The sequence below is a fragment of the Andrographis paniculata genome, unplaced genomic scaffold (assembly GCF_009805555.1).
Source record: "Andrographis paniculata isolate CXL003 unplaced genomic scaffold, ASM980555v1 Contig38END, whole genome shotgun sequence".
In the NCBI taxonomy this organism is placed as follows: domain Eukaryota; kingdom Viridiplantae; phylum Streptophyta; class Magnoliopsida; order Lamiales; family Acanthaceae; genus Andrographis; species Andrographis paniculata.
Window position 1 is genome coordinate 573,080 of NW_026137571.1, and position 12,132 is coordinate 585,211.

At 35.6% G+C, this 12,132-nt stretch overlaps 4 protein-coding genes across 4 annotated transcripts; 1 reads left to right on the forward strand and 3 right to left on the reverse strand.

Moving 5' to 3' along the window:
• Positions 1-1,120: 1,120 nt before the first annotated feature.
• On the forward strand, positions 1,121-2,860 carry LOC127250917 (cold-responsive protein kinase 1). Its single transcript, XM_051274392.1, has 6 exons — positions 1,121-1,259; positions 1,372-1,484; positions 1,573-1,783; positions 1,865-2,102; positions 2,213-2,363; positions 2,435-2,860. Exons 1-6 carry the CDS (start codon positions 1,196-1,198, stop codon positions 2,786-2,788), a joined length of 1,131 nt encoding a protein of 376 aa, XP_051130349.1. The 5' UTR covers positions 1,121-1,195; the 3' UTR covers positions 2,789-2,860.
• Positions 2,861-3,354: 494 nt separating this feature from the next.
• LOC127250817 (clathrin light chain 2-like) lies at positions 3,355-4,646 on the reverse strand. The gene is made up of 3 exons (XM_051274243.1): positions 4,366-4,646; positions 3,858-4,011; positions 3,355-3,699 (listed from the first exon to the last, which is right to left on the reverse strand). The coding sequence occupies exons 1-3, from the start codon at positions 4,644-4,646 to the stop codon at positions 3,355-3,357; spliced, it is 780 nt and encodes a 259-aa protein (XP_051130200.1).
• Positions 4,647-6,310: 1,664 nt separating this feature from the next.
• On the reverse strand, positions 6,311-9,533 carry LOC127250979 (protein FLUORESCENT IN BLUE LIGHT, chloroplastic). Its single transcript, XM_051274493.1, has 4 exons — positions 9,152-9,533; positions 7,985-8,156; positions 7,582-7,902; positions 6,311-6,695 (listed from the first exon to the last, which is right to left on the reverse strand). Exons 1-4 carry the CDS (start codon positions 9,362-9,364, stop codon positions 6,493-6,495), a joined length of 909 nt encoding a protein of 302 aa, XP_051130450.1. The 5' UTR covers positions 9,365-9,533; the 3' UTR covers positions 6,311-6,492.
• Positions 9,534-10,159: 626 nt separating this feature from the next.
• On the reverse strand, positions 10,160-11,781 carry LOC127250978 (BAHD acyltransferase DCR-like). Its single transcript, XM_051274492.1, has one exon. The coding sequence runs from the start codon at positions 11,702-11,704 to the stop codon at positions 10,292-10,294; it is 1,413 nt and encodes a 470-aa protein (XP_051130449.1). The 5' UTR covers positions 11,705-11,781; the 3' UTR covers positions 10,160-10,291.
• Between the last annotated feature and the right edge of the window lie 351 nt (positions 11,782-12,132).

Below are 12,132 nucleotides of genomic sequence, written 5' to 3' on the forward strand. Positions count from 1 at the left end.
TTGAGTAAGAGAAATCATATATACGAGTTGACACGAAGCCGAAACAATAATAAACAGATCGAGTTAAAGTTGAATTATTTAATTCATTTAAAGTATTCAATCCTGCGAACTAAACACAAATTGACCAATTAATTAATAGCTCTAAAAATTATATATATTTCATTTGTCTCAAAACAATAATTTTTTTACAAAATTATCTTCACATTTTCACAATAATAACATAAAATAGAAATATTTTTATTTTATAGAAACACTTTTACATTTATGGTTAATATAATACTGTTATTCTTAAGGTGTGTTTGTTTGAAAAATTCTCTAAAATTTTCACTATTCATCAATTTTTTTCAATTAAAAAATATCAATATCTATTTATATCATATTATAAAAAATTTATTCCAATTCAACGACTCAAATACATCTCAAAATCTAAACCCACCCTAATTCTTATGTCTATCCCAAATGTCTCCCGGGAAAATCTACATAGGGTGTGTTTGTTTAGGGATTTGAAATTTGAATAGTAAAATTTGAATTTGTATGATGTGATATAAATAAATATGAATGTGATGTTTTAAATATAAAATTGATCTTTATTATAATATAAAAAATAAAAAATAGGAATTTGATTTGATATTTTTGAAGGAAAAAAATAGAATGACTAGCAAAAAAATTAATCCAATCCCCCAAACAAACACACCCATTATAACCATAAAGATAGTGTGAACTGTGTTACAGCTGGCGGAGGAGAGATTAGAACACAGCAGCAGCAATCAGTCAGCCACTAAACAGAAAACAAACCTGCCGCCCTAAACGTCAACATCGCCCCTAAATTTCTCCCCATTTTCTCACTCCTCAATTTTATCAATTGTCAAAATGCCACACCAAGTCAGAGTCGAAGCTCATCCATTAGATAGTAGATACATACATATATATGTATATATATATGCTGCAATTCATGAACCTCCCCTGCACACCATCGTCACAGCCCACTAATTAAATCTGGCTATCTCAATCATTTATCATTATGCTATTGTTAGGTGCATAAGCACACCTGCAATTCTTTATTATTTATAATAAATTCTTGTAATATATATATATATATATACCTCAACCTCATAAAAAAGGCAGGTGGTGCTTCTTCTTCTTCTTGGAATTCTGGTGTTGCAGATGGGCACGTGATTCTAGTTTAAATAAGGTGATGATGATGGGGTTCTTCAGTTGTTTTGGTGCCTGTAAAGAAAGTGCTGAGGCAGAAGCAGAAGGTGATTGATGATATGGATTATATCATTATCCTAATTATATATATATATGCACAAATTACAAATATTGCAATTTTATTGTATTAATAATTTAACTGTATGATTTCATGGACAGGAATTGGCACAAATAATGTGAGGCTATTTTCATACCTGTCTTTGAGATCAGCCACAGGGCATTTTATTGCTTCAAACAGAATTGGGAGAGGTGGCTTTGGTGTAGTCTACAAGGTTAGATTTGATTGAATTTGAGCCCCCAAAACTTTCGATTTGATTTGATTTGATCCTCAGAAATGAAATTCTCCATTGATTGTAACAGGGGGTGTTGAGAGATGGAACTGAGGTTGCTGTCAAGGCTCTATCTGCAGAATCCAAGCAAGGGACAAGTGAATTCTTGACAGAGATAAACATGATTTCTAACATCAGGCACCCAAATCTTGTCCAATTGATTGGCTGTTGTATCGAAGGGAATAACAGACTGTTAGTGTATGAGTATATGAAGAACAACAGTCTAGCCAATGCCTTACTTGGTAATAACTAAATAAATAATAACGTCACCTCAATATTCTTGCATCTGTTTTGATGCTGAATTCTTGAAATGCTTCAAACAGGGTCAAACAGCAGCAACCGTTCAGAGCTTAATTGGTCCAAACGGACTGCAATATGCATCGGGACAGCTTCCGGCATCGCATTTCTACACGATGCCGAGCCAAGCATAGTCCATCGTGATATAAAAGCTAGCAATGTGCTTCTTGATGAGAATTTCCTGCCCAAGATTGGAGATTTTGGATTAGCAAAACTATTTCCTGACAATGTCACACATGTTAGCACAAGAGTAGCAGGAACAGTGTAAGAATATAAACATTTTCGAACTTTTGATACTATTAATCAAAAAAGCACCTAAATAGAGTCCTATTGATTGTACATTCTTATCAGTTCATCTAATTTATTCACTGCAGAGGATATTTAGCACCAGAATATGCATTATTGGGACAGCTAACTAAGAAAGCAGATGTGTATAGTTTTGGGGTGCTTTTGTTAGAAATAATCAGCGGAAAAAGTAGCAGTAAAGCAGGTTTTGGAGATGATTTCTTACTTCTTCTCGAATGGGTTTGTCTCTGCCTCTGCCTGTCTCATAATGTTATATACCATGAAGATCTGACCTGACAACATTGTTGCAGACATGGGAGCTGTTCAAGCAAGGCAAGCTCGAAGAGATTGTTGATCCAGAACTGTCGGACTCTCCTGCAGAGGAAATAATTCGATACGCAAAAGTTGCATTATTCTGCACACAAGCAGCATCACACCAAAGACCAGAAATGAATCAAGTAGTGAAGATGCTGTCTACAGATGTTATTCTTAATGAGGAATTACTATCGGAGCCTGGAATGTATCGGCCACAAAGTTCACGTAAATCACGAGGTGGAAGTTTCCGGATGGACACTTCCGATAGAGGCAAGAAATCAGCTAATGCTATTGTCACTACCACACCATCTGATAATGATCACACTGTTACACAGATGGTTCCCAGATGAAACTAGACGTATCTATTTGACTATAGTATGACCAAAGTCATCAATTTCCCATTATTCTTGTTCATTCTTTTAGCACATTTGTAACTTCATACTCATAGATAATGTAGATTGAGTACTTAGATAGGGAAGATGATTGTGTTAATGGCATTTGAGTTTTAAGGTATCCCTTTTGCAAGAACGAAGAAATATCTCCAAAGATCACATTCACTAAACCGATTACAGAGTTCTTTCTAAAAACATAAATGATCAAAGTTAAACAAACTCCTAAAGCAACAATTCAAGTGCTGGATAGAAGCTTTCTACCCAATAACCAAGATTAATCAATCATTCAAGCTATAAAATAAGGCATGTTCATATTAGCAACACAACAGTTTCATTTATCAATTGAAGTCAAGTGTTCTTTTTCCACTAAGAAGAAGCAGACTCAAGCAATGTAACATAGGAAACATAATCTTGAATTCATAAATGTCAATGAAGAAAATCATCAAATTCAATGACTACATAAACTATACAAATTTATACTTTTGGGAAGTTTGGGCACAGAAATTTCACTTTTCAATAGCTGCTCAACTACTATCAAATGTGGTAGCCAGAGGCTTACCAGGCAATGAAGCCGGGGCAGCAGAAGTACTGTCCCAAGTATCGTCATCCTTTCCAGGTTCACTTCCAGAAGCCAGCAAGTGATCAGGTGATCTGTGCTTCAGTTTCACAAGAATTTGGTGCATCCGAGATAGATCAGTTGGCTTCCCTGGCTTCGGGCCATGAATGATCACAATCGAAGGCTTTTTCACCATATCCTTCCTCCACTTCTTTTCTATAGTTGAAATTTCTTGAGGTACAAGCTCAGAAATTGCCTTCCAGTAATTTTTACCAGCCTCAATGTGAAATTTATCCGTACTTTCCAGAAACAACTGCAACCCACATTTGAAACAAATAACTATATGATCTATGGTCAATGATCATAAAGCATAAAGAATTACTTGCGAGCCCTACACATGGAAATCGAAACACTGAATTTTACTTGTTTCTCAAATCCACTTTGAATCAAATTTATTTATTGAAAGCTGACCTTCTCCTTTTCCCTGTTCACAGATCTGTAATTATCACACCTAAGCTTCCATTTCTTGTAGTACTCTGCTTTGTATTCATCTGCTTGGTCAATAATTTCTTTCAAAAGTTCCTTCTCCCTCCTCTCCTTCTCCTCCAGCCGAATTGCATTCTCTCTGAAACATTTTAACCTCATACTGTTTACATATCAAATGTTGCAAGTTCCAAGCAGTGTAAATTGTATTCTATTTATTACAAATGCACAACACAAAATTTCAGAAACAGGATCATCATCTCCAGAGTAGCTGGTTGTAAATTGTACGGTCAAAAGATATTCCCAAATTCGTTTCATAAAATCGAGAAAAACACATCGCAAGTAAAATTCTAGTTAAAAACACTACTCGTCTCGTTGCAGGAAAAACAGGTACGCAGGCACACAATCGTTGCCTCAAACCCTAATTTCCAAGCGCAAACGCAGAGCATCCAACTCATACAACGATTGATATGCGAAGAAGGTTTTTCCAACTGACCTTTTCCACTCTCGTAGAGCTAAACCTTCCTCCGGCGGAGGCAGCAATATAGGTCCGTGACCGGAGCGCTCACCGTTTGCGAAATCCGCCTCAATCGAAGCCCGAGGCGCATCATCTGCACCACCGTAAGCCGACAGATGGTCAAACTCTCGCTCCATCTTCGACTCGCTTTCAGCGTAGTAATCGAGAAACGACTCGAAACGCGCCGGCTCAAACCGCTGCGAGGAGAGCCGCAGCCGCCGCGAATCATCGATATACGACCTGGCAAAATCTGACGACATGGTTCCCCGTTGATTCAATATCTCGAAGACTCAGCTTGGACTGTCTCGTCTCTCTCTCTCTGTTGAAAAAAGCCCTCAAGAGCGCTGAAACTTCACACAATCTCAGCCAATAATTATATGACACGTCATAGCTCATAGGTACAACTTGCACGCGCAGCACAGGAATCTCGCCAAGTGGAATTTGGTTGCATGCATGCATGCTGACGTGTAAGACTGCAGCCTTAATATTTATTACTCTCCCTTCATTCCACCCGTACTCTCTCGTAAATATGGTATATAAGTAAATAATTAAAAAGTATATTAATAAAAATAATTATTATATAATTAAATAATTTAATAATTTAATTAAAATTAAAAAATAATTATAAAAAATTTAAAATTTAAAATATGATTAAAGTTTATAATTATATTTAAAAAAAGAGAACAAATTATGTGGAACGTACGAAAATAGAAAATATGGACAAATTATGTAGGACTGAAGGGGTATTATGTAACAATGTCATATTTTTGTTTGTATCACATTAATTTATTTTTTTTAAAAAAATAAGGATCATATATTTTTTAAAAATTTATAATTAATTTTATTAACAAACTTTTAATATTTATTAATTATATTATTCGTAATTTTTCGTGTTTGCAATAATATTATATATTAGAGGAAGGACTATTTCATGTCGAAATTTAAGTTCATTTATGTCGTAAAAAAGTAAATTTCTTATTTATTTTTAAATTAAAAATATATTATCTAATATATTCTTTTAATATTAAAAAAAACATATTTTTATATTAAAATATATTTATAGAAGTATGAATAAATAATTGGACGATCGATGAAGTAATTTGAGTCTACTTCTAAAATTTGATTTTATTATGAATGTGTTCAACAATTACACAATTTCATATTAATATTATAAAAATGCAATATATACTAATATGTATTTTATACTATATTCAACAATTTAATATAAAATACTAGTATAATTTTTATATTACGGGCACACTTTTCCATATCGTAAAAAATATTCCAAACTCAAAATAAAAAACAAACACACCCTATATTTTGATTTAAATATAAATTAAATATAGTATTTTATTAAAAAGATAATATATTTTTAATGTAGGTAGTTCTTCAAAAATATTATTCAAAAAATCAATAAACATATAATAAATACACTCTTAACAATGTATAGTAAAAATTTGAAATTAAAGAGAGATTAATATAATTATATTTTTTAAAAATACTTCAGTATATTTTATATTTAATATTAGTTAATAGAATATAGATTTAAATATGATATATATAGACTTAATACGAAAATCATTACGAAATTATAGACTTTTTAATGTGTAACTTGCTATGTATTAAATTATGTAGTTTGGCTGGGTTCAGCTACTCTTCATTTTTTTAACTTTGAATGTCAAATACACATACCATACCCATATATACATATATAACTGTTTCTTAATAAAAATATAAAAAATAAAATACATAAATTATAACGAGTTGTTATTTAAATTTTGTCTAAAAAATTAGAACTTACACATAAGTTGGAAAGTCATCATCATAATAGGCTTGTGATTATTATTTTTGGACAAAATTAATATTGTATGCAAATTTTATGTTACCATAATAAGATTTTAGGAAATAAATTACAACAATGATATCGACTCGTAACTAATTTTTTCATTAAAGCATATCAAATAATTAGTTGACTTAAAAAAGGCTATGGTAAACATTAAACACAGCCCCAGATTTAGAGAAGCCATTGAACAATACAACAAAATGTTCATCCCAAAAAAGCTCTAGTAACCATTTTTGCAACCTCTACAAAAGAACACATAAACATCAGTCGGATTCTAACCTGGAAATGTACTGATCATAGTATTTGGCAGCTCGTTCCAGATCACTGAGCTCCGTGTAACAGTCGGCTATGGCGCCATAAGCTTCGGTATTTCCCGACTCCTCTCCTTCCCGCTGCGAAATTTCAAGAACCATTGTATGGTACTTGATCGCCTCCCGATACTTGCCTTGCCTTTGCAGCGACGCTCCTGAAGAACGAAACCGAGATTATTCCATCTTATCGAAGAAAAAACTAGTAGCACTGATATAATATATATATATATATATATCTACAAACTTAAATTTTTAAACGAGATGACCATTTAATATAATACGAGGGCTGGACATCCCTTATTCGAGTTCCACTGTCCTTCTTTGTATATTGCAAAATGTTTTTATGGTTCACTAAACTTATGTAGAGTCTACTTATAATAAATGATTTTATCAACTTATATTTTATTACCCTTATTTCAATAAATAATAACTAATTTATCATTATTTTTCAATTTACTCCACTGCCTTTTAATTAACTTTTTAAGGAGAAATTAATTATAATCCACACATGGTTTGGAAAGTTTATTACCACACCCTCCCATGATTTAGAAATTTCACGGGGCTCTCTCCTATTTTAAAAAATATTGCACAAAATTTTCTAAAAATTACATAAGACTCCCTTATATTTTTTAAAATATTACATAGAATCCCCTAAAAAGGAATTTTGTTCAATATTTGGAAAACACAAGAAAATCTAATACAATTTCTAAATCATAAGGGAGGATAAATGCAAGACATTACAAACCATAAATGGATCATAAGTAATTTTGCCACTTTATAATAAATTCCTCATAATAAGTCTAGTTTACTTTTTAACAATTCTACTTTTATATTAAAATACTACTTTTTTATTCCGCCAAATTTACAAATGTAACTAAACTTGACGGACCTGCCTGTCAAATTTAGGCTTAAGTAATATTATGTTTTAGTTTTCGAGCCTAAGTAAAATAGCATAAAAAACCCGGACAGAGGGAGTATGTACTTATTGATGCATAATTTTACGAGCTTAAACTTTTAAATGAAATGGTTATTTAATATTACCTAAGCCTCTGGCGGCCTTCTTTTGTTCGATCGGATCATTTAGGCTTTGGGCGAGGTCGAGCGCTGCCTTGAATTCAGAATAAGCCCTCTCGAGATCCTGATTGCGTAGGAAATTCTTCCCGTTTTTCAGGCGAGAAATCAAATCTTGCTTTTTCGGGTCAACGATCACTTCATTCTCCGAGATACGTCCGCCGACGGGAGTGTAACTCAGGCTCGGCGCATAAGATTCGATCTTCGCTTGCCTTCTCAGCGCGGTGTTGATCTGACGTAGCTGCTCGTTTAGTCTCTGTAGCTCTCCCCTTCTTTGCCGCGCGAGGAGTCCTACATCCATTGTTATTACAAAACCGGAACATAAAGACATGGGAACAATGTAGGATTTTGTAATAAGGTATAGTTTTCACACCTCCGACGGTGGCGCCTATGAGGGCGACGAAGAGCAGCAACGGCATGTTCATGTTGAAAATGTTGTCGTCGGCTACTTGGCAGGTTTCGGCGGCAGCTTGTAATGGCTGAGCATAGATTAAGGCATTGATAGCTAAGACAACTCCTGCTGGAAGTCTTGAAATGAATCTTTCCTGCCAGAAGAAAGACAAACAACATTCTACTGACTTAATAATTCTTTTATAGTTTTTTTTTAAGGTCTTTTGACCTTACATTCAATTAATTTTCAATAAAAGTATACTCTTGATCTTCTAATATAGCTGTCATATCAAACAATTGTTTTACCTAAAAAAACCACAAAAAAAAAGAAAACAAACACATCCTACAACTTCCAAATCCTATATATATATATATATATAGATATAGATATAGCGGCGATAAGTGTATTGATTAGCCCTATAAATTAACATATCGTAACAGTTCACACCATACATGCTATGATCGACTTCAGTATAAAGAGAATGTTCACATAAGCAAATGTAGGGTAAGAAGTAACAGCCTAACAGCGGATTGTAATAGTCCACACAACGTTAACACAACAAAAAAATACGTATAATATGAACTAACATCACATAGTATACTAATTTACTTTAAACAAGTAGTTACTAGTGCGCCCTATATACAAACAACACACAATTTATACTATTTAATATAATTCAAATGTGACACAATAGTCCACAAAACACATTTCATCATTGATCTCAAATATGTCAGCATGGCACAGACACATCAGAGTTTATGTTAATATAACACAACGCAACATATGAATCGAACAATATATAATACACATAACTCAACAACACGTGCTAGTTCCTATGGAGTCTGTATATATATATATATATATATATATATAAGTGTGTGTTTGTGGGGTGCATTTTGCTACATTATCCACAGACATTGGCCGACGAGCATTCTCACACAGCTTCAATTATCACAAAGCCCAAGATTATGCTAAATCATTACAACTAAGAACATTTGCATATCTTCATCAGCTAGGGTTTATCCATCAATTTAATCACAGCAGAACGACCAAAACTCGCCTAATTTTGCACAATCGGTGGGAATCAATCTACAAACCCTAAAGATCAAAATTCAAATAACAAAGTACAATAAAAACTAAGAGCAGTACCTGGAAATCGATGCCCGAGAGTAATTTGAGCTGAAATTCTTCACTGCCGACGCCGCGGGAGTCTCCGCCATTAATGGCGGCAAATATTCTGAGCAACGAGCTCGGCTTGAGGGATTTTGGCGATTTGAGAGATGATGGCGAAAATTTTGGGAAAATTTTAGTGCTCGCATTTGGACACCGCGATAGAAACCCTTGTTGTATCACCATCGTCATATTTGCTCTGTTATCTTCTTCCTCCCAGCCGTCTTTCTCGATTCACTCTACCGAATGATTTTCCTTTTCTCCTTACCTTTCTCACATGATCTGTTTCCCTGTCCTTCGGCCCTTCTTTTACAATTGGGTTTGGATAATATACAGCAGCTCACACCACTCTCTCACCAATTTATGCAATTGGGATTTAGTTAGAAATGGCATTTGGGGCTGTTTTTTGTCCCGGCCCGTTGTTAGCATAGCGAGTTTGAATCCAAAATTTTACATAAGGATACGGTATGTGTTTTTTTTTTTTAATTCAAAATTCTTAAATTTTATTATTTAAATTTTGTGATCATTAAATATATTTTAATATAAAATTAATTCAAAAGCTTCAGTATTTATATATAAAAAATAATTAACTATATTATACCATTCAAATAATTAAAATAAAAATATAATTCATATCACTTAGGTTGCACTTTATTCTATCCACTTAACTTTTAGTGTCAAATTAAAATATGACATCTTTACTTAGACAGTGAAATATTTTATTTTATGGCTTTATTCTTTCTATTATTTTTTTGTATAATTTTTTTAAAAAAAATTAATACTCTACACACATTTATAATTTTTATACTTTTTATATAATTTTTTAAAAATAAGTTGTCGCTATTCTTCTAAAGACATTGAAATTTGAGTTTAGGTAATTACATACGCTGTGGTTAGTATTTTATTTTATTTTACTTTTTTGTGGTTAGTATTTTTTTTATTTTTTATTTGTTTGATTTCTTTATTTATATTTTAATATTACTCCAATTTATGGTAAAAATGTTAATAAAAAAGAAGCCCCATTTACAAAAAGGGATATAAATATCTATATTCAGGCTTGGCCTGTGAAAACGGAAGTGGCAAAACGCCGTCGTTTAGGGTGGCTGCTGCAATTTTTTTTCACGATACGTATTCCATAAATTCTAGATCGTTCTCCAAACCGGCCATGGTCTCCGGCGACAGGACCACCTCCAGATCGACGCTCCCGTTCCCTTCCGCCCCCGGAAACGCCGATATCTTCCCGTCGAATTTGTTCGCGCCGCCGCTTCTGACGGCGATCGGCCGCCCCCACCCAAAATCGTTGTCGTACATCGGAAAACGCGGCGAGCTCCCCATGGTTAGCATCGCGCCGTCGAAATTTCCCAACGGAAACAGCCTCGGCTCACTTTCCCAGACCTTCACGCCGCGCCGCACCGTGGCGTCGCCGTGCGCCGCCACGTTCGTGTGCAGGAGGGCGGCGCTCCAGCTCAAGCCGTTGGATAGCAGCTCGCCGGCGGCGGCGGTGGTCGGAATGCTCTGAATTGCGTTTCCGAAGTACGTCGGCTCGAGCCGCGGCAACAGCCGGCTCCGGCAATTCACCGCCATTCGAAACGTCGTCGTTTTCCCCGGCTTTAGGTCCCTCGCACGTGTCACGGATCTCCACAGGTGTGCGGATAATGACTGGAATGATGAGATCTCAACCGTCGGATGTTTCTCCGTAACGGACGTTACCTCGCCGTAAGTTTTGCTACGGTTATTTCCCCAACCGTCGTTGCTCCGTTTACCCACCGTCTCGTAATCCGGGTAGGGTTTGGGCTTTCGGGTCGGGCTATTCGCCCTCAATTTCAGTTTCAAAACTGCTTCTCTGCTGAAATGGAAGATTTTCTCGCGTAAAGGCTCCTCGCCGGAGAATGTCGCCGACGGACCTCCCGGCGGGAAAACCAGCACCGCCGGCGAATCGAAAGCAGTATCGCGGCGAAAGTTCGGCGACTTCGAAATCCTCTTCACTCCCCGCGCCATTTCCGCGAAGGTATTGAAGAAATTCCAAAACGATGTTCCATCAACAACCGCGTGATTCACAGAGCAGCCGACGAAAACGGCGTCGTTTAGCTCAGTCACCTGCACAGCCACGAGCGGTTTCTCATGTCCAGAGTAACTGAGCATCTTATCACACTGGAAGAACCTCCGGTACGCCGCCGGAATATCCCGATCCTTCTCCGGAAGCAGCGCGGTGGCGGAGAGATGCGCCGCCTTCGCGTGGTAAAAATCCACGCCGGAATCGTCGCACACGATGTACACGCAGCCGTCGGCGTCGGTGCGCAGTCGACCGGCGAGAGCGGGGAAGTGCGAGAGCGTTTTCGAGAGCGAAATTCTGAGGAGAGAGAGGAGGTCCTCAGAGGAGAGCGGCGGCGGCGGCAGAAGAACGCCTTTCTGAATGTATTGGCAGGAGAGCATAGGCAGGTCGGAGACGGAGAGCCTTAGGGTTTCCGCGGCGGCGCTACGGTGGCAGCGAACGGTGGATTTGGAGACGATAACGACCGAAGAAGACGGCATCGTTTTTAAATAGAAATGAAAATAAAATAAAATAATTACTAAGTACTGATTTAATTTTTGTAGTGAAAAATGGGTGGAGCAGTAAAGCGGGTATATATATAGGGGCGGCAGATAACGACGGGTTCATGCACATTGGTGGTTCTAAGGACAAAGACAACGGCGATGCATTTAATTAATACAAATACAATACATTACAATTGTGGACTTCAATTTTATTTTTTGTTGCAATCAATCACTATTTTTATGTATATATTTTAAAATCATTCGTTTGTTATTATTTATTTAAAGTATATATTTAATTTTTTTATAAATGGAGTAGGGTCTGATTAGATATGATTTTCAAAAGTTTTTTTGTCTAATCTTTTAATATTTAAACAAATATATATATATATATATATGTACTATTAATTGAAAATTATAAAAATATT

Bases quoted from the DNA above. Each gene is read 5' to 3' on its own strand.
- LOC127250979 (XM_051274493.1), bottom strand. From the start codon at position 9,364: ATGACGATGGTGATACAACAAGGGTTTCTATCGCGGTGTCCAAATGCG. The intron at 8,157-9,151 runs GTACTGCTCTTA...TTCTTCTGGCAG, and splicing joins TCTCGGGCATCGATTTCCAG to GAAAGATTCATTTCAAGACT. The intron at 6,696-7,581 runs GTAATATTAAAT...TTCGTTCTTCAG, and splicing joins GAAGGCCGCCAGAGGCTTAG to GAGCGTCGCTGCAAAGGCAA.
- LOC127250817 (XM_051274243.1), bottom strand. From the start codon at position 4,646: ATGTCGTCAGATTTTGCCAGGTCGTATATCGATGATTCGCGGCGGCTG. The intron at 4,012-4,365 runs GTCAGTTGGAAA...AAAATGTTTCAG, and splicing joins GCTCTACGAGAGTGGAAAAG to AGAGAATGCAATTCGGCTGG. The intron at 3,700-3,857 runs GTCAGCTTTCAA...TGTGGGTTGCAG, and splicing joins TGAACAGGGAAAAGGAGAAG to TTGTTTCTGGAAAGTACGGA.
- LOC127250917 (XM_051274392.1), top strand. From the start codon at position 1,196: ATGATGATGGGGTTCTTCAGTTGTTTTGGTGCCTGTAAAGAAAGTGCT. The intron at 1,260-1,371 runs GTGATTGATGAT...TTTCATGGACAG, and splicing joins TGCTGAGGCAGAAGCAGAAG to GAATTGGCACAAATAATGTG. The intron at 2,364-2,434 runs GTTTGTCTCTGC...ACATTGTTGCAG, and splicing joins TCTTACTTCTTCTCGAATGG to ACATGGGAGCTGTTCAAGCA.
- LOC127250978 (XM_051274492.1), bottom strand. From the start codon at position 11,704: ATGCCGTCTTCTTCGGTCGTTATCGTCTCCAAATCCACCGTTCGCTGC.